The following is a 25,654-nucleotide window of genomic DNA, read 5'->3' as shown; positions in this document are numbered from 1 at the left end:
ATCTGAGGGTGCAACATTTAATAGTAAGAAGTTAGTGCCATCCAGTGCACCCCCTCAGCAATGGGCATGAAAAAGCAGGCTTTTGTGTTAAAGTGGGGTTTAGTGTTATACTTACCTATTCTTTTCTTTTTTATGAAGCTGAGAGCCTTTTGAAGGACTCATTATTTCAAGCTGAATCTTTATTTTAAGTGAGATATCTCGATCTTTTTAGGGGTACTGGAATCAATTTTTCAAAAGGGCAATTGAATTTTCCAAGTCGATGAATAATCTCACTATCATTTTTAGCATTTGAAGTCAGCATAGAGCGCATATAGTAAAACAGTAAAACGAAGTGATGGCCTTATTTGGACTACCATTGGTGTTTATGTCAGTGTTTACTTGCAGTGCATTCTGAGTTCAAATTCTGAGTTTGCTGAGGAAAAGTTCAGTCTTTGATGCTTATAAGACCCAAAACCTTGCATGATCTAGAAAATCTATTCATAAAACCTAACAAATCAATTCCAGTCTTGTTTTCACATTTACTTTGAATATTTTATGCATTGAACAGATTTCTGTTAGAATTAAAGTGGACATTTACACCCCATGACATGATCATCATAATTTATGCTTTGGGATAAGAAAGAAGAGGGCAAATAAAAGATCAGAACATTATGAGTATGTGTGTGTGTGTGTGTACATGCATAATGTGTGTATATATGTATATGTGTGTGTATGTTTTTGTGAACATATAATGTTCTGATCAGTTCTTGGCATGCTTCTTTCTCATGCCTAAATACACATAAATGAATACTGTATTGTGGAATGTAAATGGTTAAAATATCGAATTAAATTGAATTACTTTTAGTGACAGTTTTAAACATATTTTAATATTTCATCTAAACCAGGGTTTCTCAATTATTTTTTACCTATGGGCCCCCTTGGTTCCTATTTTACTTGCATGGACCCTCCTAAGCATTCAATGTTTTAAAAAATCCTTCAATATTTTCATAATTAAATATTATTTGAAACTGTATTAAAAAAAATTTGTTAAAATATTTTGTGTACTGTAAAAGTATAACCACTTTATTGCATGTAAATTTTAGCTACAAAATCTTGTGTGGACCCCACCAAAGGGTCATATCGACCTTGGTTGAGAATTACTGATCTAAGCAAAAGATCTAAATGTCAGAAAAAAAGAAAAAAAGCACAGCAAAACAAAAGAGCAACAATTTTTCATTAAAGGGACTTTTGAGTGTGACTAAAGAATATCATATTATAAAATACTATGTTGTTTAATTTTAAATTGTAACATGAGATCTTAATTGAATTTTATTTTACCAGAGGGTAAATGTGAACTCACTAAGGTGGTAACATGCAAACTTGAAGTACACAGTGATATGATAAAGAATAATGGTTCTTACTGCTCGTAAGTTTATTTAAAATTACTGTTTGATGAAGCCTGTCATCTGCTTCTTATATAAGCTTTTATTCACCAAAGCCTTACAACTACCTGCTAATTATTAACCTATGTTTTCTTTATCCTCCTCCTCTCCACATCCTTCATCTCTCACTCAGACTCCTTGTCTCTTCTACTGCCATGGTGGTAAGCCAGTAACGGAACCTTTGTGTGGTCTTGTGACCTTCAAGTAACAGAAGCTAAATATCCTTAAAAACCACACTCTACTGCTTGTATAAAAGGCACTGGCACATTGGTTATTGTGATTCTAGATATATCCTTCTAGATATATCCTTCTAGATATATCCTTCCATCTATTTATAAGCTTTTTAATCCCATCAATGTAAAACTCTTTTGGTTTCAAAGCGAAGAACTCTGAAATGTCAGTTTCGACCTCCTCCTGGCTTGCAAAAGTTATGTCCCTCAAATGATTCTGTAAACTACAAAACAAATGTTAGTCTGAATGAGCAAGGTTGGGAGAATAAGGTGGATGAGTAATTTTTTCCCAACCAAACTCTTCGATCTTCTGTGATGTGATCTTTACAGTGTGGAGTCGCGCATTGTCCTGATGAAACATTACTCCTTTTCGATTCACTAAAGTGGGTCTTCTTTTCTTCAAAGCTTGGTTCAAATGCTCTAATTGCTGACAGTAGACTTGAGCATTAATTGTTGCATTAGGTGGTAACAATTCAAAGTGAATTATTCTTTTGCAATCCCACCAGATAGAGAGAACTTGTTTCCTCATGAAGTTCCCTTCTCAGTTGTGGTTGAGCTTTTTCCCTTTTACCAAGCCACTGTTTACGACATTAAACATTTTGATAGAAGATCCATTTTTCATCACCAGTCACAAGTCTATCCAAAGAGGGTGAAATGAGTTCATGAGAATGGAGAGAAGAGCAGATGTGAACTTGGGATTTGCGATTGCTTTCGGACAATTCATGAGGCACCCATTTTCCAAGTTTAGGAATCTTTCCAAGTTGTTGAATATGACGATGAACAGTTGTATGGTTTGAACTAAGCTTTATTGCCAATTCTTCAACTGATAATGCAGGATTTTCTTCAAGTAATGCCTCAAGGAGCTTATCATCAAACTCAACTGGATGTCCTGTTTGATCTTCATCTGCAAGGCTGAAATCTCCACTTCTGAATTTTGCAACCCATCTTCTGCAAGTTCTTTCATTCAAGCATTCTTTCCCGGAAACTGAGTGTATGTTTCAAGTCGCTTCGGCTGCAGAGTTTCCTTTTTTGTACTCATAAAGCATTATGTGCCTGAAATGCTCTTTGGATATTTCCATGTTAGAAAGTGTTTTAATCAAAGAAATTTTAATTCTATTATTCTGTAAAATAATATTTAATTAGTTTAAATGTACACAAATGCATAAAAATAATTTTTAATTCCATTAGACAATCTAAAATACTATTAAATTTCATTCAATTTTAAAAATGGTAAAATCGGACAGAACTTATGGGATAACCTGATACTTTGTGTTAAATGAATAGACACTCCTAAAATCATTAGTTTCCTCTTCCCTTATGTAACATACAAGATTACTAAATTTTATTAACTGTTCTGTGCGAGGTAGTATCACAAAGTTCCTGGACTAGTAATAAGAAATAACCTGTCTACCTAAGTTCTAACATCAACGCCTTTGAAATAGGCACCTTGCACAACAATATACAGGTCCCAGCATCACTACCATTTTTCAAAGCCAGCTTGGAAGTAATTTTCTGTAAGTGAGTTGAGGACCTTCTGTGATTCATTCTGGATCTTGACAACAGTGTTAAAATGGTGACCTTTGAGCTGCATTTTCATCTTGGGGAAGAGATGAATGTCATCAGGTGCTAAATTTGGTGAATATGGCAGGTGCGGAAGTGATACCATGTTGTTTGTGGCAAAAAACTCCCATGCAAGGAGAGCTTGGTGACAGGGTGCATTGTTGTGATGAAGAATCCAATTCTTCATGCCCACAGATCTGGTTGTTTTCAGCGAATATCCTTCCTCAAATGCTTCAAAATATTACAATAGAACACTTGATTGATGGTCTGGCCCTGGGCACAGAATTCTCGATGCACAATACCACAGATGTTGAAAAAAAAAAATCGATGAGCATGCTCTTGATTGAGCTGCAGTTCTGTCATGGCTTTTGAAGTGCTGTACCACTGGAAATATGGAATGCACACCATATTCTCTAGCATACAAGTTGACATAGTATATAGTGTAAGCACTTTTAAAATCCTGCTCTATTTCACATGAAATGTTTGGTCCTCCAAAGTTGACTTGGAATATACATAGACTTACTTTTTTTGGTTTTAATTTGGTCTGAAATATTCAACTTGTATGCTACAAAATATGGTACAAATAATATATATCATTTATCTTTCCCTTCTTTCATTCGTTAGACCGGCCATGCTGGTGCACGGCCTTGAAGAACTTTTAGTTGAATGAATGAACCCCAGTAATTGTATTTTTAAGCTTGGTACTTATTGTATCAGTCTTTTCTTGCTGAACTGCTAAGTTACAGGGACATAAACACACCAACACTGGTTGTCAAGCAGTAGTGAGGGTTAAACACAGATTCAAGCACACACACACACACACACACACACACACACACACACACACACACACACACATACACACACACACAGATATATACACACATTTATACAACAGGCTTCTTTCTGCTTCTGTCTTCCAAATCCACTTACAAGGCTTTGGTCAACCTGAGGCTATAGTAGAAGACACTTGCCCAATCTTGAACCATGTGGTTGGGAAGCAAACTTCTTCCCACACAGCCATACCTACACCTATAGAAATTTATAACTATTTTGTTCTTTTCTCCAGGTACCATCCGAAATATCGTAAATGTTTTGATAACACTGACTGCAAAGGCTTGATGGATGCTCAGGATAGAATGATGGAAAAATACTGTGGTAAATATTAGTATTCTTTAATTATTTTTTATTGGTTTCAATTGTTGGGCTGAGGTTTTGATTTAAGTTGTGTTTCTTTGTTTGACTGTAGACAAGATATCTCAAGAACCACTGGATGAATTCAGATGAAACTTTCAGTATATTTGGACAAGGATTCTGGATTATTAGTTATATTTACTTTACTTTACGTGACTACGATCTCACGTTCACTTTCAAGTCTTTCTCAATTATCTCCCTTTAGGTTGTTTCCAAAGTTTTATTTTCATTTGCCTATTATTAATTTTATTGGCGTCTCTATCTTAGTAGAAACTAATGGATAAAGAAATCAAACTACATAAACAAATGGCAGCAAAACCATTCAAAAATTAAAGAACACTAATATATTTCTATAATATATATATTATATATTATGCATACATATTAACACTTTACAGTATACTTACATATATACATATATCTATGCATCAATCTAAAACAACAGGAATACTAAAGGAAGGCTAGAATTTAAGAGAAGAGAAAACCAAAATATCTCCTGCTATTCATTTAAAAATTCCTTAGTGGAACTTATTATTACTATCCCACCGTTGAAATTATTTTGAACAGTGAATTTGGTAACCTTGGCTTGTATTAGACAGGTTAAACTATCTAAAAACAACAACAATGACAACAACAACAACCACAACCACTACCAAACCCTGGAAAAAAATCCCCTTGCTACCCACGCCACCTTCAACACAAAAGACAATAAAAACGACACCAACAATCGACAACAAAACAACTCCTGGAAAAACACCAAGAAGTGAAAATACAGGAAAAACATAAGAAGATGCAAAAACTGATTCCCCCTCACCTATATTGCATACACCTTACACAAATAACCAAAACCAACACCAAAACAACAACACAACCACTTACAGAAACACACACAGACGCTTACAACATGCCTTTATCCCCTTCCGATTCCTCAGAACTATCATTGGAAGATGAAAGTAGTGAGGAATGGCAAATAGCCAGAAAAGGAAGGAGGAAGAGGAGCAAAAAAAGACCAAAAGCAAACACCAACAAAATAGGGAGATACACAACTCCCAAAGACATTTCCAACTCTAATACAAACAACACCAACACCATGAAAACCATGCTCACAGCCATAAACACTTACAACACTAAATTGATGAAATATATCAAATCGTAAACAAAGATTACAGAAAATGACATTAAAACGAGCAACCACCCATACACAACACCACCAGAACACATCAAAATTTACCACATCACACCAACATTGCAGCACACACTAAAATCCCTGTATCCCAATGCGGTAGGGGGATGTCATAAATGCCTATAGAAAAAATATTACAACAGCCTCCTTGATGAAAAATCAAAGGAGGAGACAAAACTTTCGAATGGTAATTAACTCTCTGTTCCTTTCGTTTGTGATTTAAAGCACACAACCCAATAGGATCTTGATCAAGTTTGTTTGTGTGAATGTACATGGCTTGGGGTCCCCTTAGAAACAAAGATACCTCTTAAATAACATAAAGTCACACGATTTGGGAATCACAGCCATAAGTGAGACCAGACCCCATGAACCACGGGCCCTAAAGTCTATGTTTGGCGGACAGTTTATCATTTATTTTTCTCCCTGTCTGCTGAGGATGGGCGGTAGTGGCACTGCGGTACTTTATCTCAAGAGTCTGGATCTTGAAGTAAAGATGATATTCGTAGACCCGGAGGGTAGACTGCTTATCCTGGATGTCATCAGCAGAGATGGGTGCACATTTCAACTCCTAGCAGTCTATGCACCGCCTCTAACAGGTTGGCCAGATTTCTTTCGATGTCTAGAAGTATTCCTAGGAATGTCTCGTCCTTTACTTTTAGTGGGGGATTGAATGCTACCTCACAGTCATAATAAAACTGCTATAAGCGCTGGATTATAGTTGCGGGTTTAACCCATTTGTTTCTATATTTCTGTAAACATATGCTGCCTTTGTTTCAACTAATTTTTGAAACTCAAAAAATTGCCATTTTGGGAATCAAAATTACGAGCTCATGATCATGTGTGCCACACCTTAAACACTAGGCTACACACACACATACATGGTGCAAGTAAGAAAACGAAAAACGAATATAGCACATCTTTATCACTAGTAACAATGGGGTCGAAACCTATGGTAATCTCATTAACCCATGAATAAAGAACATTTATTCACCAATGCAGTGTCGAGCACTTATTGTAACTTTTCGATATTATCTATATATATATATATATATATATATATATCAAAGGCAGGTTAACTAGCAAGTTAGTTTTTGTTTGTGGCAGATGTTCAGGTGCAATAAAGACTGCAAACAAACAGGAAACAACTTCTATCTCATTCCAGGGTGAAAAACTAGAGGTAGTCGATAGCTTCCGCTATCTGGGCGACCAAGTTAGTAGTGGGGGTGGGTGCGCTGAAAGTGTAGCTGCTAGAATAAGAATAGCCTGGGCAAAGTTTAGAGAGCTCTTACCCCTGCTGGCGACAAAGGGACTCTCACTCAGAGTAAAAGGCAGACTGTATGACGCATGCGTACGAACAACCATGCTACATGGCAGTGAAACATGGGCTGTAACTGCTGAGGACATACGTAAGCTCGCAAGGAATGAAGCCAGTATGCTCCGTTGGATGTGTAATGTCAATGTGAATACCCGTCAGAGTGTAAGTATCTTGAGAGAAAAGCTGAACATTAGAAGCATCAGTTGTGGCGTGCAAGAGAGACGATTGCGCTGGTATGGACATGTGGTGAGAATGGAGGAGGATAGCTGCGTGAAAAAGTGCCACACCCTAACAGTTGAGGGAACCCGTGGAAGAGGTAGGCCCAGGAAGACCTGGGCTGAGGTGGTGAGGCAAGACCTTCGTACATTGGGCCTCACCGAGGCGATGACTACGGACCGAGACCTTTGGAAATGGGCTGTGCGTGAGAAGACCCGGCAAGCCAAGTAAGATCGTTGCCAGTGCCCCTGGACTGGTTCTTGTGCGGGTGGCACATGAGGTGCACCATTTTGAGCGTGGCCGTTGCCAGTACCGCCTGACTGGCTCCTGTAGGATTTTCGAGCGAGATCGTTGCCAGTGCCCCTGGACTGGCTTGTGCGGGTGGCACATAAAAGACACCATTTCGAGCGTGGCCGTTTTCGTGCGGGTGACACGTAAAAGCACCCACTACACTCTCTGAGTGGTTGGCGTTAGGAAGGGCATCCAGCTGTAGAAACTCTGCCAAATCAGACTGGAGCCTGGTGTTGCCATCCGGTTTCACCAGTCCTCAGTCAAATCGTCCAACCCATGCTAGCATGGAAAGCGGACGTTAAACGATGATGATGATGATGATGATATATGTACATATAGAAGCAAATAAGTAACAAGGATGTCCTGGTATCAGTACATTACGGCCTTGTTACTTATTTGCTTTTTCTTCACCTTCCTTCGAGCTGTGTGGACTATACCAATCTGGCTTGGTGCCTCAATTTAAGTACTTACTTCAACAGAATCTTAATTATATATTATATATATATTAAGTGATTAAGCTATATTATTCCTTTTCTATGGTTTTTCTGCCCTACCTGATTATTTTATTTATTTTTTTTTATTATTTTATAATAGTTTTGGAATTTTGATATGATATCTTTTTTGATATTACTTATCAATTTGAATCAAATTCTTCAACCACTTATTGAATTTTTTTCCTTTGAACACTAATGATTCTGTAGGTACCGAAGATTCTGACACGTGTTCTGAGGAACAAGAAGAGATTTGCCTGTCGAAATTTAGATACTTGTCACAAGCCAAGGATAGTAAAGAGAAGATATGTAGGTAAGAATATCTTAAAAGCACTCACAGGTATTATTTATGTTCCCTTTCTTATACAATTCTTTGAATTCCTTTTATAAAGAAGAGGCTGATTTGTGACTAGAGATGCAAAATTCCATCGATGGAATTCAGTCATGAAAAACATAAAAATTACTTGTTGGATTTAAGAGAAGTTTTAATATTTCCAATATTTTATTTACAATATGTATTTACAGAATGCATGCAATATATATAAGCATATATGGATATATGTTTGTATGAATATATATATATATGTAAAAGAGAGTTTGTGTGTGAATGTGTGTATGTGTGTGTATGTCTGCGTATGTGTGTGTGTGTGTATGTTTGTGTGTGTGTGTGTGTGTGTGTGTGTGTGTTTGTGTTTGTGTTTGTGTGTGATAGTGCATGTATGTTCCTTATGCATTCGAAAACTAAGTTGCTGATTTTGACATATGGGGTATTAAATGATTCAGTAATCTTCTGGCAACCAAATAAACTTTATTTTCATTTACATATTTTCTATGTTATCTCAACAACCAGCTATAGTTATTTGAAATACACTGCTCTACAACGGTGAGTTTCATTAGAAAGTGAAAATAGTTTCACACTTTCAATTTGAACCAAAATTAGTATAGGGTACGACTTCCATTACCTAGATGACCAAATCAATAGTGGTAGTGGATGTTCTGAGATCTTAGCTGCTAGAATAGGAATAGGCTGAGTAAAGTTCAGATAACTTCTACCTTTGTTGGGAAAAAAAGAGCCACTTCCTCAGACTGAAAGATAGATAGTATGATGCTTATGTGTGAACAGCCATTCTATATGGCAGTGAAACAGGGCTGTAGTTGCAGAGGACATGTGAAGGCTTGAAAGAAATGAAGCTAATATGCTTTGCAAGATGTGCAACATTAGTGTGCACATAAGCTTCTTGAGAGAAAAAGTGGTTATAAGTGGAATTAGATGTGGTGTGCAAGATAGAAGACTGCCCTGGTGTAGCCATGTGATGCATGTGGATGAGAATAGTAGAGTAAAGAACCTCATTGTTGATAAAGCATTGTGAGGGCTGGAAGTGAGCCATGGGTTGGTACAAGTAATAATCTGAAGGAGCTAGGTCCAGACTATATGTTGGGTTTGGCATCAATTTGATTCCTCAAGTTCCTGGAGTTTATTTCAGGTTGTTCAAGTGGTATGAGGTCTTGCATTTTCTTACTACAGAAGAGCTCACTTTCTATTAACCGATATTTTTGTCACACAATGGCATACATCCACTCCAGCTGTTTCGTGTATAGATAGGCGTCAATGGCTTGCCTGTTCAGAATGAACTCATAGTGAATTAACCCCTCATAATTCCACCATATGCAAAGCATCACCTTATGCTTAAAATGTCCATGTTTGGTAAGAGATTCTGGAAGCTGGCCCTTGCTTAACCATTGCTTATGCAATTTAGGGTCGTGGGAAAATATCACCCTCAGATTATGACTTGTTCTGATCCATAACACAGTTCCTGTGCATGTGACACTTCATCAACCAAGAGGATGTGGAAGCTCTAGTGAAGGAGTTCTTCACCTCAAAGGACAAGAACTAGTACCAGTGTCAGATCAAAGAACTGGAGAAATGTGGCTTCAAATGGTAAGACATGATGGCCTCCACTTTGAATGCTAGGCTGCTTTTGTTTGAACGTAATGAATAAAACAAATAAGTTACAAAAATGTTGCAAAACTTTTGACTCAACACAGTATCTATGTCATCATAATTATCATTGTTTAATGTCTGTTTTCCCTGTTGGCATAGGTTGGATGGTTGGACAGGAGCTGGCCAGCTGAGAAGCTGTCCAGACTCCAATTAACTGTTGTGTGTGTGTGACCGACAGTTTTGTAGGACGTTGGATGGTCAGGCCTGTAAAATTGCTTGGGGTCTGGTTCGGACTGGACCTCCAACTGGAGAAGAACTGGAGTGAAGTGACAAGCAGGGTAGCCAGTCTCACCCAGAAATGGACTGAGAGGAAGCTATCCTTGAAAGGTCAGGCAGAGGTGGTGAACACATACGTCGCCTCTGTTATTTATTACCACCTTACCATTACCCTAGTTCATACCTGGTCAAGCTGGAGTGTTTGCTTTTCGGCTTCTTATGGAAGGGACGGATCCCACTTGTCAGGCGCTCCATTTGCTGTCAACACCCTATGAATGGTGGGTTTGGTATACCATGTCTATTGATGTGCAGATATGCACTAAGGCTGCTGCACATCGAAGCGTTTTCTCGACGATGGTGAGCAGGTGTGGTTGCCATTTGTCAGACTCACTTTCCTGCATCTCATTTCTTTGACTGAACCATAATCTTGGATCAAGTGTAGACCGAGGCTTGGTGTCTGGCACCTTGAGTGTCAACAGGCGCTCATGTTCCTCAGCCAGTCAGGCAATGTGGTTAGTGGAAGTTCTACTATGGCGTTGTATAGAGGATTAGTGGTGAAAGGAAACAGAGACATTCTCGGAGATACTCTAAGCATTGATGAATTTCAACTCACCAATCTGTTCTGGAGGACTTTCAGGCTGGGGCCTATGGAAGGCAATTTCCATGTTTTGTGGCTGTAGCGAAAGAGGTTGTATGGTGCTCTAGACTGAAAGGGTTGAAGACAGATACTTTTCTGTTTGGCCTATGCCTAATCAACTTTTTCAAATACCATTTGAAAAGGAAAGTGAGGGCTGAGAGAGAAGTGCTGACTTCCAGCAAATTTATTAAAAGGTTGGTGAAGTGACGGAGATGGTCTGTGTCAAGGGACCTAATTTGAGCATGCGCTTTTGAGTATCCAAGGCTGAGAGAGAGAGGAAAATGGGCAAAGGGCTCTTGCACTAGTGGCCAGGACACTTCCAGATTTTTCGTGGAGTCTCCATGAGTAGCCCTGTGTTGCATGCGTCCTTTAGGAATTTTCTATGTTATAATTTTCATTCTTATTGACTTTTTACATGACACTTTATGTAACCCTACTGTGTCCTTCATATTTTGCAATGTCCAATTTTATTTTTGTTGGTCCTACTGGCTAATAAAGAAAGGATTATTATCATTATTATTATTATTATATTTATATAGAAAGGATTGAGGTAACTCCTCCTGAAGATATAGAGTCAAAATTAAAAGAAGAGTGCCATTTGCTATCTCGTGAACAATATTTCGACATCTTGCGTGTCTTCCACTGGTTCAAAAAATAAATTTGTCAATCTACTTCATTTTCGTTTATATAGAAAGGATTGAGGTAACTCCTCCTGAAGATATAGAGTCAAAATTAAAAGAAGAGTGCCATTTGCTATCTCGTGAACAATATTTCGACATCTTGCGTGTCTTCCACTGGTTCAAAAAATAAATTTGTCAATCTACTTCATTTTCGTTTATATAGAAAGGATTGAGGTAACTCCTCCTGAAGATATAGAGTCAAAATTAAAAGAAGATGCCATTTGCTATCTCGTGTATGTATGTATGTATGTATGTTATATTGCTTTTTTCTGTCTTGTTTAAGGGTCTACCATGATATTGCAAAGTGCCTTGTCGTGTCTCACTGCAAAATACGAAGATATGCTGGTCTATTTATGGCCATAAAAGAAGCCTGTGGTAAGTAAGGAATAAAAGAGTTTGGCAGGGTGGGTGTGGGGTCAGATTATGTGTATTGAAAATTTTTTGCCGATTGAATATGATTAGCTTTTAATATATTGAGTATTTATTTTGCTTGACATTAATAAAAATAAAAGTTAAATCATGGTAGCTGATAGACCCTCATATGAAGCAAGAGACCGTGTTTAATCTTGCAAATGTGGTTACACAGATTACATTATGGCTCTTGTGTGTCACTGTCTCCATTCATTCTGCTATGGACAATAAGATTCACCTATGTGTTCAATTTCTACAAGTAGTAAGGAGCACTGGCCTCTTGCCAGACTTTGATGCCTGGAGGTGCTTCAGAATATTCTGGGTGGGGACTAAATCTGAGGGTGCAACATTTAATAGTAAGAAGTTAGTGCCATCCAGTGCACCCCCTCAGCAATGGGCATGAAAAAGCAGGCTTTTGTGTTAAAGTGGGGTTTAGTGTTATACTTACCTATTCTTTTCTTTTTTTTATGAAGCTGAGAGCCTTTTGAAGGACTCTTTATTTCAAGCTGAATTTTTATTTTAAGTGAGACATCTCGATCTTTTTAGGGGTACTGGAATCAATTTTTCAAAAGGGCAATTCACTTTTCCAATTCGATGAATAATCTCACTATCATTTTTAGCATTTGAAGTCAGCATAGAGCGCATATAGTAAAACAGTAAAACGAAGTGATGGCCTTATTTGGACTACCATTGGTGTTTATGTCAGTGTTTACTTGCAGTGCATTCTGAGTTCAAATTCTGAGTTTGCTGAGGAAAAGTTCAGTCTTTGATGCTTATAAGACCCAAAACCTTGCATGATCTAGAAAATCTATTCATAAAACCTAACAAATCAATTCCAGCCTTGTTTTCACATTTACTTTGAATATTTTATGCATTGAACAGATTTCTGTTAGAATTAAAGTGGACATTTACACCCCATGACATGATCATCATAATTTATGCTTTGGCATAAGAAAGAAGAGGGCAAATAAAAGATCAGAACATTATGAGTATGTGTGTGTGTGTGTGTGTGTGTGTGTGTGTGTGTGTGTGTGTGTGTGTGTGTGTGTACGTGCATAATGTGTGTATATGTGTGTGTATGTTTTTGTGAACATATAATGTTCTGATCAGTTCTTGGCATGCTTCTTTCTCATGCCTAAATACACATAAATGAATACTGTATTGTGGAATGTAAATGGTTAAAATATCGAATTAAATTGAATTACTTTTAGTGACAGTTTTAAACATATTTTAATATTTCATCTAAACCAGGGTTTCTCAATTATTTTTTACCTATGGGCCCCCTTGGTTCCTATTTTACTTGCATGGACCCTCCTAAGCATTCAATGTTTTAAAAAATCCTTCAATATTTTCATAATTAAATATTATTTGAAACTGTATTAAAAAAAATTTGTTAAAATATTTTGTGTACTGTAAAAGTATAACCACTTTATTGCATGTAAATTTTAGCTACAAAATCTTGTGTGGACCCCACCAAAGGGTCATATCGACCTTGGTTGAGAATTACTGATCTAAGCATAAGATCTAAATGTCAGAAAAAAAGAAAAAAAGCACAGCAAAACAAAAGAGCAACAATTTTTCATTAAAGGGACTTTTGAGTGTGACTAAAGAATATCATATTATAAAATACTATGTTGTTTAATTTTAAATTGTAACATGAGATCTTAATTGAATTTTATTTTACCAGAGGGTAAATGTGAACTCACTAAGGTGGTAACATGCAAACTTGAAGTACACAGTGATATGATAAAGAATAATGGTTCTTACTGCTCGTAAGTTTATTTAAAATTACTGTTTGATGAAGCCTGTCATCTGCTTCTTATATAAGCTTTTATTCACCAAAGTCTTACAACTACCTGCTAATTATTAACCTATGTTTTCTTTATCCTCCTCCTCTCCACATCCTTCATCTCTCACTCAGACTCCTTGTCTCTTCTACTGCCATGGTGGTAAGCCAGTAACGGAACCTTTGTGTGGTCTTGTGACCTTCAAGTAACAGAAGCTAAATATCCTTAAAAACCACACTCTACTGCTTGTATAAAAGGCAATGGCACATTGGTTATTGTGATTCTAGATATATCCTTCTAGATATATCCTTCCATCTATTTATAAGCTTTTTAATCCCATCAATGTAAAACTCTTTTGGTTTCAAAGCGAAGAACTCTGAAATGTCAGTTTCGACCTCCTCCTGGCTTGCAAAAGTTATGTCCCTCAAATGATTCTGTAAACTACAAAACAAATGTTAGTCTGAATGAGCAAGGTTGGGAGAATAAGGTGGATGAGTAATTTTTTCCCAACCAAACTCTTCGATCTTCTGTGATGTGATCTTTACAGTGTGGAGTCGCGCATTGTCCTGATGAAACATTACTCCTTTTCGATTCACTAAAGTGGGTCTTCTTTTCTTCAAAGCTTGGTTCAAATGCTCTAATTGCTGACAGTAGACTTGAGCATTAATTGTTGCATTAGGTGGTAACAATTCAAAGTGAATTATTCTTTTGCAATCCCACCAGATAGAGAGAACTTGTTTCCTCATGAAGTTCCCTTCTCAGTTGTGGTTGAGCTTTTTCCCTTTTACCAAGCCACTGTTTACGACATTAAACATTTTGATAGAAGATCCATTTTTCATCACCAGTCACAAGTCTATCCAAAGAGGGTGAAATGAGTTCATGAGAATGGAGAGAAGAGCAGATGTGAACTTGGGATTTGCGATTGCTTTCGGACAATTCATGAGGCACCCATTTTCCAAGTTTAGGAATCTTTCCAAGTTGTTGAATATGACGATGAACAGTTGTATGGTTTGAACTAAGCTTTATTGCCAATTCTTCAACTGATAATGCAGGATTTTCTTCAAGTAATGCCTCAAGGAGCTTATCATCAAACTCAACTGGATGTCCTGTTTGATCTTCATCTGCAAGGCTGAAATCTCCACTTCTGAATTTTGCAACCCATCTTCTGCAAGTTCTTTCATTCAAGCATTCTTTCCCGGAAACTGAGTGTATGTTTCAAGTCGCTTCGGCTGCAGAGTTTCCTTTTTTGTACTCATAAAGCATTATGTGCCTGAAATGCTCTTTGGATATTTCCATGTTAGAAAGTGTTTTAATCAAAGAAATTTTAATTCTATTATTCTGTAAAATAATATTTAATTAGTTTAAATGTACACAAATGCATAAAAATAATTTTTAATTCCATTAGACAATCTAAAATACTATTAAATTTCATTCAATTTTAAAAATGGTAAAATCGGACAGAACTTATGGGATAACCTGATACTTTGTGTTAAATGAATAGACACTCCTAAAATCATTAGTTTCCTCTTCCCTTATGTAACATACAAGATTACTAAATTTTATTAACTGTTCTGTGCGAGGTAGTATCACAAAGTTCCTGGACTAGTAATAAGAAATAACCTGTCTACCTAAGTTCTAACATCAACGCCTTTGAAATAGGCACCTTGCACAACAATATACAGGTCCCAGCATCACTGCCATTTTTCAAAGCCAGCTTGGAAGTAATTTTCTGTAAGTGAGTTGAGGACCTTCTGTGATTCATTCTGGATCTTGACAACAGTGTTAAAATGGTGACCTTTGAGCTGCATTTTCATCTTGGGGAAGAGATGAATGTCATCAGGTGCTAAATTTGGTGAATATGGCAGGTGCGGAAGTGATACCATGTTGTTTGTGGCAAAAAACTCCCATGCAAGGAGAGCTTGGTGACAGGGTGCATTGTTGTGATGAAGAATCCAATTCTTCATGCCCACAGATCTGGTTGTTTTCAGCGAATATCCTTCCTCAAATGCTTCAAAATATTACAATAGAACACTTGATTGATGGTCTGGCCCTGGGCACAGAATTCTCGATGCACAATACCACAGATGTTGAAAAAAAAAAATCGATGAGCATGCTCTTGATTGAGCTGCAGTTCTGTCATGGCTTTTGAAGTGCTGTACCACTGGAAATATGGAATGCACACCATATTCTCTAGCATACAAGTTGACATAGTATATAGTGTAAGCACTTTTAAAATCCTGCTCTATTTCACATGAAATGTTTGGTCCTCCAAAGTTGACTTGGAATATACATAGACTTACTTTTTTTGGTTTTAATTTGGTCTGAAATATTCAACTTGTATGCTACAAAATATGGTACAAATAATATATATCATTTATCTTTCCCTTCTTTCATTCGTTAGACCGGCCATGCTGGTGCACGGCCTTGAAGAACTTTTAGTTGAATGAATGAACCCCAGTAATTGTATTTTTAAGCTTGGTACTTATTGTATCAGTCTTTTCTTGCTGAACTGCTAAGTTACAGGGACATAAACACACCAACACTGGTTGTCAAGCAGTAGTGAGGGTTAAACACAGATTCAAGCACACACACACACACACACACACACACACACACACACACACACACACACATACACACACACACAGATATATACACACATTTATACAACAGGCTTCTTTCTGCTTCTGTCTTCCAAATCCACTTACAAGGCTTTGGTCAACCTGAGGCTATAGTAGAAGACACTTGCCCAATCTTGAACCATGTGGTTGGGAAGCAAACTTCTTCCCACACAGCCATACCTACACCTATAGAAATTTATAACTATTTTGTTCTTTTCTCCAGGTACCATCCGAAATATCGTAAATGTTTTGATAACACTGACTGCAAAGGCTTGATGGATGCTCAGGATAGAATGATGGAAAAATACTGTGGTAAATATTAGTATTCTTTAATTATTTTTTATTGGTTTCAATTGTTGGGCTGAGGTTTTGATTTAAGTTGTGTTTCTTTGTTTGACTGTAGACAAGATATCTCAAGAACCACTGGATGAATTCAGATGAAACTTTCAGTATATTTGGACAAGGATTCTGGATTATTAGTTATATTTACTTTACTTTACGTGACTACGATCTCACGTTCACTTTCAAGTCTTTCTCAATTATCTCCCTTTAGGTTGTTTCCAAAGTTTTATTTTCATTTGCCTATTATTAATTTTATTGGCGTCTCTATCTTAGTAGAAACTAATGGATAAAGAAATCAAACTACATAAACAAATGGCAGCAAAACCATTCAAAAATTAAAGAACACTAATATATTTCTATAATATATATATTATATATTATGCATACATATTAACACTTTACAGTATACTTACATATATACATATATCTATGCATCAATCTAAAACAACAGGAATACTAAAGGAAGGCTAGAATTTAAGAGAAGAGAAAACCAAAATATCTCCTGCTATTCATTTAAAAATTCCTTAGTGGAACTTATTATTACTATCCCACCGTTGAAATTATTTTGAACAGTGAATTTGGTAACCTTGGCTTGTATTAGACAGGTTAAACTATCTAAAAACAACAACAATGACAACAACAACAACCACAACCACTACCAAACCCTGGAAAAAAATCCCCTTGCTACCCACGCCACCTTCAACACAAAAGACAATAAAAACGACACCAACAATCGACAACAAAACAACTCCTGGAAAAACACCAAGAAGTGAAAATACAGGAAAAACATAAGAAGATGCAAAAACTGATTCCCCCTCACCTATATTGCATACACCTTACACAAATAACCAAAACCAACACCAAAACAACAACACAACCACTTACAGAAACACACACAGACGCTTACAACATGCCTTTATCCCCTTCCGATTCCTCAGAACTATCATTGGAAGATGAAAGTAGTGAGGAATGGCAAATAGCCAGAAAAGGAAGGAGGAAGAGGAGCAAAAAAAGACCAAAAGCAAACACCAACAAAATAGGGAGATACACAACTCCCAAAGACATTTCCAACTCTAATACAAACAACACCAACACCATGAAAACCATGCTCACAGCCATAAACACTTACAACACTAAATTGATGAAATATATCAAATCGTAAACAAAGATTACAGAAAATGACATTAAAACGAGCAACCACCCATACACAACACCACCAGAACACATCAAAATTTACCACATCACACCAACATTGCAGCACACACTAAAATCCCTGTATCCCAATGCGGTAGGGGGATGTCATAAATGCCTATAGAAAAAATATTACAACAGCCTCCTTGATGAAAAATCAAAGGAGGAGACAAAACTTTCGAATGGTAATTAACTCTCTGTTCCTTTCGTTTGTGATTTAAAGCACACAACCCAATAGGATCTTGATCAAGTTTGTTTGTGTGAATGTACATGGCTTGGGGTCCCCTTAGAAACAAAGATACCTCTTAAATAACATAAAGTCACACGATTTGGGAATCACAGCCATAAGTGAGACCAGACCCCATGAACCACGGGCCCTAAAGTCTATGTTTGGCGGACAGTTTATCATTTATTTTTCTCCCTGTCTGCTGAGGATGGGCGGTAGTGGCACTGCGGTACTTTATCTCAAGAGTCTGGATCTTGAAGTAAAGATGATATTCGTAGACCCGGAGGGTAGACTGCTTATCCTGGATGTCATCAGCAGAGATGGGTGCACATTTCAACTCCTAGCAGTCTATGCACCGCCTCTAACAGGTTGGCCAGATTTCTTTCGATGTCTAGAAGTATTCCTAGGAATGTCTCGTCCTTTACTTTTAGTGGGGGATTGAATGCTACCTCACAGTCATAATAAAACTGCTATAAGCGCTGGATTATAGTTGCGGGTTTAACCCATTTGTTTCTATATTTCTGTAAACATATGCTGCCTTTGTTTCAACTAATTTTTGAAACTCAAAAAATTGCCATTTTGGGAATCAAAATTACGAGCTCATGATCATGTGTGCCACACCTTAAACACTAGGCTACACACACACATACATGGTGCAAGTAAGAAAACGAAAAACGAATATAGCACATCTTTATCACTAGTAACAATGGGGTCGAAACCTATGGTAATCTCATTAACCCATGAATAAAGAACATTTATTCACCAATGCAGTGTCGAGCACTTATTGTAACTTTTCGATATTATCTATATATATATATATATATATATATATATCAAAGGCAGGTTAACTAGCAAGTTAGTTTTTGTTTGTGGCAGATGTTCAGGTGCAATAAAGACTGCAAACAAACAGGAAACAACTTCTATCTCATTCCAGGGTGAAAAACTAGAGGTAGTCGATAGCTTCCGCTATCTGGGCGACCAAGTTAGTAGTGGGGGTGGGTGCGCTGAAAGTGTAGCTGCTAGAATAAGAATAGCCTGGGCAAAGTTTAGAGAGCTCTTACCCCTGCTGGCGACAAAGGGACTCTCACTCAGAGTAAAAGGCAGACTGTATGACGCATGCGTACGAACAACCATGCTACATGGCAGTGAAACATGGGCTGTAACTGCTGAGGACATACGTAAGCTCGCAAGGAATGAAGCCAGTATGCTCCGTTGGATGTGTAATGTCAATGTGAATACCCGTCAGAGTGTAAGTATCTTGAGAGAAAAGCTGAACATTAGAAGCATCAGTTGTGGCGTGCAAGAGAGACGATTGCGCTGGTATGGACATGTGGTGAGAATGGAGGAGGATAGCTGCGTGAAAAAGTGCCACACCCTAACAGTTGAGGGAACCCGTGGAAGAGGTAGGCCCAGGAAGACCTGGGCTGAGGTGGTGAGGCAAGACCTTCGTACATTGGGCCTCACCGAGGCGATGACTACGGACCGAGACCTTTGGAAATGGGCTGTGCGTGAGAAGACCCGGCAAGCCAAGTAAGATCGTTGCCAGTGCCCCTGGACTGGTTCTTGTGCGGGTGGCACATGAGGTGCACCATTTTGAGCGTGGCCGTTGCCAGTACCGCCTGACTGGCTCCTGTAGGATTTTCGAGCGAGATCGTTGCCAGTGCCCCTGGACTGGCTTGTGCGGGTGGCACATAAAAGACACCATTTCGAGCGTGGCCGTTTTCGTGCGGGTGACACGTAAAAGCACCCACTACACTCTCTGAGTGGTTGGCGTTAGGAAGGGCATCCAGCTGTAGAAACTCTGCCAAATCAGACTGGAGCCTGGTGTTGCCATCCGGTTTCACCAGTCCTCAGTCAAATCGTCCAACCCATGCTAGCATGGAAAGCGGACGTTAAACGATGATGATGATGATGATGATATATGTACATATAGAAGCAAATAAGTAACAAGGATGTCCTGGTATCAGTACATTACGGCCTTGTTACTTATTTGCTTTTTCTTCACCTTCCTTCGAGCTGTGTGGACTATACCAATCTGGCTTGGTGCCTCAATTTAAGTACTTACTTCAACAGAATCTTAATTATATATTATATATATATTAAGTGATTAAGCTATATTATTCCTTTTCTATGGTTTTTCTGCCCTACCTGATTATTTTATTTATTTTTTTTTATTATTTTATAATAGTTTTGGAATTTTGATATGATATCTTTTTTGATATTACTTATCAATTTGAATCAAATTCTTCAACCACTTATTGAATTTTTTTCCTTTGAACACTAATGATTCTGTAGGTACCGAAGATTCTGACACGTGTTCTGAGGAACAAGAAGAGATTTGCCTGTCGAAATTTAGATACTTGTCACAAGCCAAGGATAGTAAAGAGAAGATATGTAGGTAAGAATATCTTAAAAGCACTCACAGGTATTATTTATGTTCCCTTTCTTATACAATTCTTTGAATTCCTTTTATAAAGAAGAGGCTGATTTGTGACTAGAGATGCAAAATTCCATCGATGGAATTCAGTCATGAAAAACATAAAAATTACTTGTTGGATTTAAGAGAAGTTTTAATATTTCCAATATTTTATTTACAATATGTATTTACAGAATGCATGCAATATATATAAGCATATATGGATATATGTTTGTATGAATATATATATATATGTAAAAGAGAGTTTGTGTGTGAATGTGTGTATGTGTGTGTATGTCTGCGTATGTGTGTGTGTGTGTATGTTTGTGTGTGTGTGTGTGTGTGTGTGTGTGTGTTTGTGTTTGTGTTTGTGTGTGATAGTGCATGTATGTTCCTTATGCATTCGAAAACTAAGTTGCTGATTTTGACATATGGGGTATTAAATGATTCAGTAATCTTCTGGCAACCAAATAAACTTTATTTTCATTTACATATTTTCTATGTTATCTCAACAACCAGCTATAGTTATTTGAAATACACTGCTCTACAACGGTGAGTTTCATTAGAAAGTGAAAATAGTTTCACACTTTCAATTTGAACCAAAATTAGTATAGGGTACGACTTCCATTACCTAGATGACCAAATCAATAGTGGTAGTGGATGTTCTGAGATCTTAGCTGCTAGAATAGGAATAGGCTGAGTAAAGTTCAGATAACTTCTACCTTTGTTGGGAAAAAAAGAGCCACTTCCTCAGACTGAAAGATAGATAGTATGATGCTTATGTGTGAACAGCCATTCTATATGGCAGTGAAACAGGGCTGTAGTTGCAGAGGACATGTGAAGGCTTGAAAGAAATGAAGCTAATATGCTTTCCAGGATGTGCAACATTAGTGTGCACGAATGACAAAGTCAAAGCTTCTTGAGAGAAAAAGTGGTTATAAGTGGAATTAGATGTGGTGTGCAAGATAGAAGACTGCCCTGGTGTAGCCATGTGATGCATGTGGATGAGAATAGTAGAGTAAAGAACCTCATTGTTGATAAAGCATTGTGAGGGCTGGAAGTGAGCCATGGGTTGGTACAAGTAATAATCTGAAGGAGCTAGGTCCAGACTATATGTTGGGTTTGGCATCAATTTGATTCCTCAAGTTCCTGGAGTTTATTTCAGGTTGTTCAAGTGGTATGAGGTCTTGCATTTTCTTACTACAGAAGAGCTCACTTTCTATTAACCGATATTTTTGTCACACAATGGCATACATCCACTCCAGCTGTTTCGTGTATAGATAGGCGTCAATGGCTTGCCTGTTCAGAATGAACTCATAGTGAATTAACCCCTCATAATTCCACCATATGCAAAGCATCACCTTATGCTTAAAATGTCCATGTTTGGTAAGAGATTCTGGAAGCTGGCCCTTGCTTAACCATTGCTTATGCAATTTAGGGTCGTGGGAAAATATCACCCTCAGATTATGACTTGTTCTGATCCATAACACAGTTCCTGTGCATGTGACACTTCATCAACCAAGAGGATGTGGAAGCTCTAGTGAAGGAGTTCTTCACCTCAAAGTACAAGAACTAGTACCAGTGTCAGATCAAAGAACTGGCAGAAATGTGGCTTCAAATGGTAAGACATGATGGCCTCCACTTTGAATGCTAGGCTGCTTTTGTTTGAACGTAATGAATAAAACAAATAAGTTACAAAAATGTTGCAAAACTTTTGACTCAACACAGTATCTATATCATCATCATTATCATTGTTTAACGTCTGTTTTCCCTGTTGGCATAGGTTGGATGGTTGGACAGGAGCTGGCCAGCTGAGAAGCTGTCCAGACGCCAATTAACTGTTGTGTGAGTGCGTGTGTGTGTGTTTGTGTGTGTGACCGACAGTTTTGTAGGACGTTGGATGGTCAGGCCTGTAAAATTGCTTGGCGTCTGGTTCGGACTGTAGAAGAACTGGAGTGAAGTGACAAGTAGGGTAGCCAGTCTCACCCAGAAATGAGTTGAGAGGAAGCTATCCTTGAAAGGTCAGGCAGAGGTGGTGAACACATGTGTCGCCTCTGTCATTTATTACCACCTCGCCATTGTGCCTTAACCTAGTTCATACCTGATCAAGCTGGTGTGTTTGCTTTTCGGCTTCTTATGGAAGGGACGGATCCCACTTGTCAGGCGCTCCATTTGCTGTCAACACCCTATGAATGGTGGGCTTGGTATACCATGGCTATTGGTGTGCAGACATGCACTGAGGCTGCTGCACATCCAAGCGTTTCCTCGATGATGGTGAGCAGGTGTGGTTGCCATTTGTCAGACTCACTTTCCTGCAGCACATCTCTTTGACTGAACTGCAATCTTAGATCAAGTGTAGACTGAGGCTGGGTGTCTGGCACCATGAGTGTCAACAGGCGCTCATGTTCCTCAGTCAGTCAGGCAATGTGGTTAGTGGAAGTTCTACTATGGCGTTGTATAGAGGATTAGTGGTGAAAGGAAACAGCGACATTCTCGGAGATACTCTAGGTGTCAATGAATTTCAACTCACCAATCTGTTCTGGAGGACTTTCAGGCTGGGGCCTATGGAAGGCAATTTCCATGTTTTGTGGCTGTAGCGAAAGAGGTTGTATGGTGCTCTAGACTGAAAGGGTTGAAGACAGATACTTTTCTGTTTGGCCTATGCCTAATCAACTTTTTCAAATACCATTTGAAAAGGAAAGTGAGGGCTGATAGAGAAGTGCTGACTTCTAGCAAATTTATTAAAAGGTGGGTGAAGTGACGAAGATGGTCTGTGACAAGGTGCCTAATTTGAGTATGCGCTTTTGAGTATCCAAGGCTGAGAGAGAGAGGAAGATGGGCAAAGGGCTCTTGCACTAGTGGCCAGGACACTTCCAGATTTTTCTTGGAGTCTCCATAAGTAGCCCTGAGTTGCATGCGTCCTTTAGGAATTTTCTGTTATAATTTTCATTGTTATCGACTTTTTACATGACACTTTATGTAACCTCACTTTGTCCTTCATATTTTGTAATGTCCAATTTTATTTTTATTGGTCCTACTGGCTAATAAAGAAAGGATTATTTTCATTATTATTATTATTATTATTATTATTATTATTATTATTATTATTATCATCATTTTATATTCCTCTTGATGCCTTCCAATACTGTTCCCAAGGACCCAACAATAATTGGCACTATCTTCACCTTCATTTTCTATAGCCAATCTATTTTGTATTTATCTATCTGTCCACCTTCAAGAAAGTGCGCTGGAAGAGTTGCTAGCATCATGACAGAATGCTTAGAAGCATTTCATCTAAACTTGCGTTCTGAGTTCAAATTCTGCTGGGGTTGACTTTGCTTTCACTGTTTTGGTGTTGAATAAATAAGTGCCAGTTATGCACTAGGGTCAATATAATCGACTAGCACCCTCCCCCAAAATTTCAAGCCTTGTGCCAATAGTAGGAAAAATTATTATTATTGAGTGAGAGAACAATGCATGCCATCAAAGTGACACTGGGCTACAAATATACGAAGCCCAATATAGCCAATCATGACTGCCCATATGATAAGGGTACACTGGGCGTATGCATGACAACCATATATGCATGACATGATGATCTTATATCAAAATAAATAGCACATGAACTTACAGTGACCCAGTTAGAATTTTCATCAGGTTCAGTAGCCCATCCAGCTCAAAATGTCCCTAAATAATGGTTGTTTAAAGCTGATGAATGAACACCCATGTTTCCAGGGGTGAATTATTCAAACCCCAAAGAATTCCTCTCAACACATGGCTATGATGCTCCTTCACTACTCTTGCTCATGATCAGAGATGCACAAATCATCAGCCATTCAGGGACATACTCAAATGGTTAAGGTCAAGCAACTGATAAGCAAATCTGAGCAGCCCTATGCAACTTAAAGATTCATGGCCATCTTACAGAAAGCTAGCTTATCAGGTTCAGTTGACACACACACACACACACATACACACACACACATGTATGTATGTATGTTATATTGTTTTTTTCTGTCTTGTTTAAGGGTCTACCATGATATTGCAAAGTGCCTTGTCGTGTCTCACTGCAAATTACGAGGATATGCTGGTCTATTTATGGCCATAAAGGAAGCCTGTGGTAAGTAAGGAATAAAAGAGTTTGGCAGGGTGGGTGTGGGGTCAGATTATGTGTATTGAAAAGTTTTTGCCGATTGAATATGATTAGCTTTTAATATATTGAGTATTTATTTTGCTTGACATTAATAAAAATAAAAATTAAATCATGGCAGCTGATAGACCCTCATATGAAGCAAGAGACCGTGTTTAATCTTGCAAATGTGGTTACACAGATTACATTATGGCTCTTGTGTGTCACTGTCTCCATTCATTCTGCTATGGACAATGAGATTCACCCATGTGTTCAATTTCTACAAGTAGTAAGGAGCACTGGCCTCTTGCCAGACTTTGATGCCTGGAGGTGCTTCAGAATATTCTGGGTGGGGACTAAATCTGAGGGTGCAACATTTAATAGTAAGAAGTTAGTGCCATCCAGTGCACCCCCTCAGCAATGGGCATGAAAAAGCAGGCTTTTGTGTTAAAGTGGGGTTTAGTGTTATACTTACCTATTCTTTCCTTTTTTTTTTTATGAAGCCGAGAGACTTTTGAAAGCACTCATTATTTCAAGCTGAATCTTTATTTTAAGTGAGACATCTCGATCTTTTTAGGGGTACTGGAATCAATTTTTCAAAAGGGCAATTGAATTTTCCAAGTCGATGAATAATCTCACTATCATCTTTAGCATTTGAAGTCAGCATAGAGCGCATATAGTAAAACAGTAAAACGAAGTGATGGCCTTATTTGGACTACCATTGGTGTTTATGTCAGTGTTTACTTGCAGTGCATTCTGAGTTCAAATTCTGAGTTTGCTGAGGAAAAGTTCAGTCTTTGATGCTTATAAGACCCAAAACCTTGCATGATCTAGAAAATCTATTCATAAAACCTAACAAATCAATTCCAGTCTTGTTTTCACATTTACTTTGAACATTTTATGCATTGAACAGATTTCTGTTAGAATTAAAGTGGACATTTACACCCCATGACATGATCATCATAATTTATGCTTTGGCATAAGAAAGAAGAGGGCAAATAAAAGATCAGAACATTATGAGTATGTGTGTGTGTGTGTGTGTGTGTGTGTGTGTACGTGCATAATGTGTGTATATGTGTGTGTATGTTTTTGTGA

The 25,654-nt window shown here is 37.9% G+C and overlaps 1 protein-coding gene across 2 annotated transcripts in view; it reads left to right on the top strand.

The window, feature by feature from the left end:
- The window catches only part of LOC106880807 (uncharacterized), a 55,174-nt gene that overhangs the window by 18,075 nt on the left and 11,445 nt on the right, over positions 1–25,654 (top strand). For both annotated transcript variants that reach the window (XM_089355259.1, XM_089355258.1), the window contains exons 8-15: positions 1,321–1,405; positions 4,281–4,369; positions 8,112–8,214; positions 11,720–11,811; positions 13,535–13,619; positions 16,479–16,567; positions 20,310–20,412; positions 24,459–24,550. In XM_089355259.1, coding sequence (XP_089211385.1) covers positions 1,321–1,405; positions 4,281–4,369; positions 8,112–8,214; positions 11,720–11,811; positions 13,535–13,619; positions 16,479–16,567; positions 20,310–20,412; positions 24,459–24,550 — 738 coding nt within the window. The remainder of the gene's footprint in view (positions 1–1,320; positions 1,406–4,280; positions 4,370–8,111; positions 8,215–11,719; positions 11,812–13,534; positions 13,620–16,478; positions 16,568–20,309; positions 20,413–24,458; positions 24,551–25,654) is intronic.

Source organism: Octopus bimaculoides, chromosome 7 (assembly GCF_046866305.1).
Source record: "Octopus bimaculoides isolate indiv1 chromosome 7, ASM4686630v1, whole genome shotgun sequence".
Lineage (NCBI taxonomy): Eukaryota > Metazoa > Mollusca > Cephalopoda > Octopoda > Octopodidae > Octopus > Octopus bimaculoides.
The sequence above is the reverse complement of the archived record's forward strand: the minus strand, read 5'-3'. Positions and strand labels throughout refer to the sequence as shown.